General features: G+C 32.2%; 1 protein-coding gene across 1 annotated transcript in view; it reads right to left on the reverse strand.

Moving 5' to 3' along the window:
- LOC112091652 (protein DETOXIFICATION 12-like) overlaps nt 1-1,241 on the reverse strand; it is a 3,897-nt gene extending 2,656 nt beyond the window's left edge. Inside the window, exon 1 of the mRNA XM_024165817.1 lies at nt 807-1,241. Coding sequence (XP_024021585.1) covers nt 807-1,097 — 291 coding nt within the window. The 5' untranslated portion in view covers nt 1,098-1,241. The remainder of the gene's footprint in view (nt 1-806) is intronic.
- Nucleotides 1,242-1,569: the final 328 nt, after the last annotated feature.

Genomic DNA, 1,569 nt, shown 5'->3' on the forward strand with positions numbered 1-1,569 from the left:
TTCTTCCACATGGGCCAGCCAATTACCGACATCAATGTATGTGTGTGTATTGTCTTGTAGATGGATATGCAGATATATAGGTTTTTTTTTGTTGAAAATCACAGATATATAGGTTATAATATAAGCCTTTTATGGACATAAACAATTAGGACCACCATTTCAGTCTTCTTAAGGTCAAGCATGTGCAAATTCATTCAAAGATGAAAACTGTTCACACATTGATATCTCTCCCGTGTGCAAACCGACTGTGGTTTGCCCCTCCTTTCCACGTCAAGGGTGACGAAGTACCATAAAAATTCTCCGCAAAATAAATAAATAAATAAATAAACCTTCATCACAAGAAAAGCAAAGATTCTAGCATATTATCATCAAAATCGGCGTATCAAACATGTACATATGATCAGAAGACTCGTAAACCAATCATATATACGAAGTCTTTCTACGGAAGTCGGAAGGATCTCATACTGCTATTTGTTAGTTCTCATTAAAATCACGTCAAAATTAAAAAAAAAAAATGCAGAACACAACAATCGACAAATACAACATGACAGAACCTTTTTTCTTTTTTTAATTCCTGATCAGGATCAAGTTAAGAAAGAAAGGACAAAGATTATTAAATTAAGAAGATGAAAATCAACAGACAAAATTATATATACATACATATATAGATAGATAGATAGATAGATAGATAGATAGATAGATCTGACATATACTTTTTAAGGGGAAAAAAAAAACAAAAACAAATTTTGCATATATATCACTCAAAAAACAAAATTAAGAAGATGAAAGGAGATATTAGAACTAACAAGAACACTGAAGCCGGTGACCGTAGAGAGAGAAATGGATAAGGCTGTGCTAGAGAGAGAAAGCTCGCCGAGATGACCGACCATCATGATGCAAATGACCTGCAACAAATACTGGGACAAAACCACAGCCACAAGTGGTGCTGCTATGAATCCCAATCTCTTCACTTCTTGAAAAAAAACACCCCATGTTAAAGAAGTATTACTAGAACTAGTACTAGTACTAATTGAGCTAATTTTTTTCTCTTCTTCTTCTCCTCTTTGTTTTGGCAATAATAGTAAGCTCTCTTCCATGCTTTTTTTTTTTTTTAATATTTCTGTCTTTCTCCTACTTCTTCCAATGGAATCGCTCAGTACCCTATTTGTTAATGAGATGTTTTGGGATCTTGAATAGACTTTTTGGGAGAGAGAGCCAGAGTCCCTGTTTTGGACGTTACTAATCTGTCATTGTAATATCCACACAAATTAGGGATATATGTAATATGTTAAAGTATGCTGAAGCAAAATGGAAAGAAGTAAAGATTTTTGCAGAGCCACCAGGCCCACACGTTAAACTTTAAGATTTTTAGATGTTTAAAATATAATTTCATGGATCTAATAATAATACATTTTAGATTTTTTTTTCTTTAAATGATTGGAGTTTAGTTTAATGAAATTTTAACTCGACATGTAATTTTTGTTAATAAAGAGCATTAATAAAACGTTTAATTAAATTTTAAATTACATTAATGAGGGTGATAGTATGCATTTTTTTTTCCGGTTATGG

Source organism: Morus notabilis, unplaced genomic scaffold (genome assembly GCF_000414095.1).
Source record: "Morus notabilis unplaced genomic scaffold, ASM41409v2 Scaffold451, whole genome shotgun sequence".
Taxonomy (NCBI): Eukaryota; Viridiplantae; Streptophyta; class Magnoliopsida; order Rosales; family Moraceae; genus Morus; species Morus notabilis.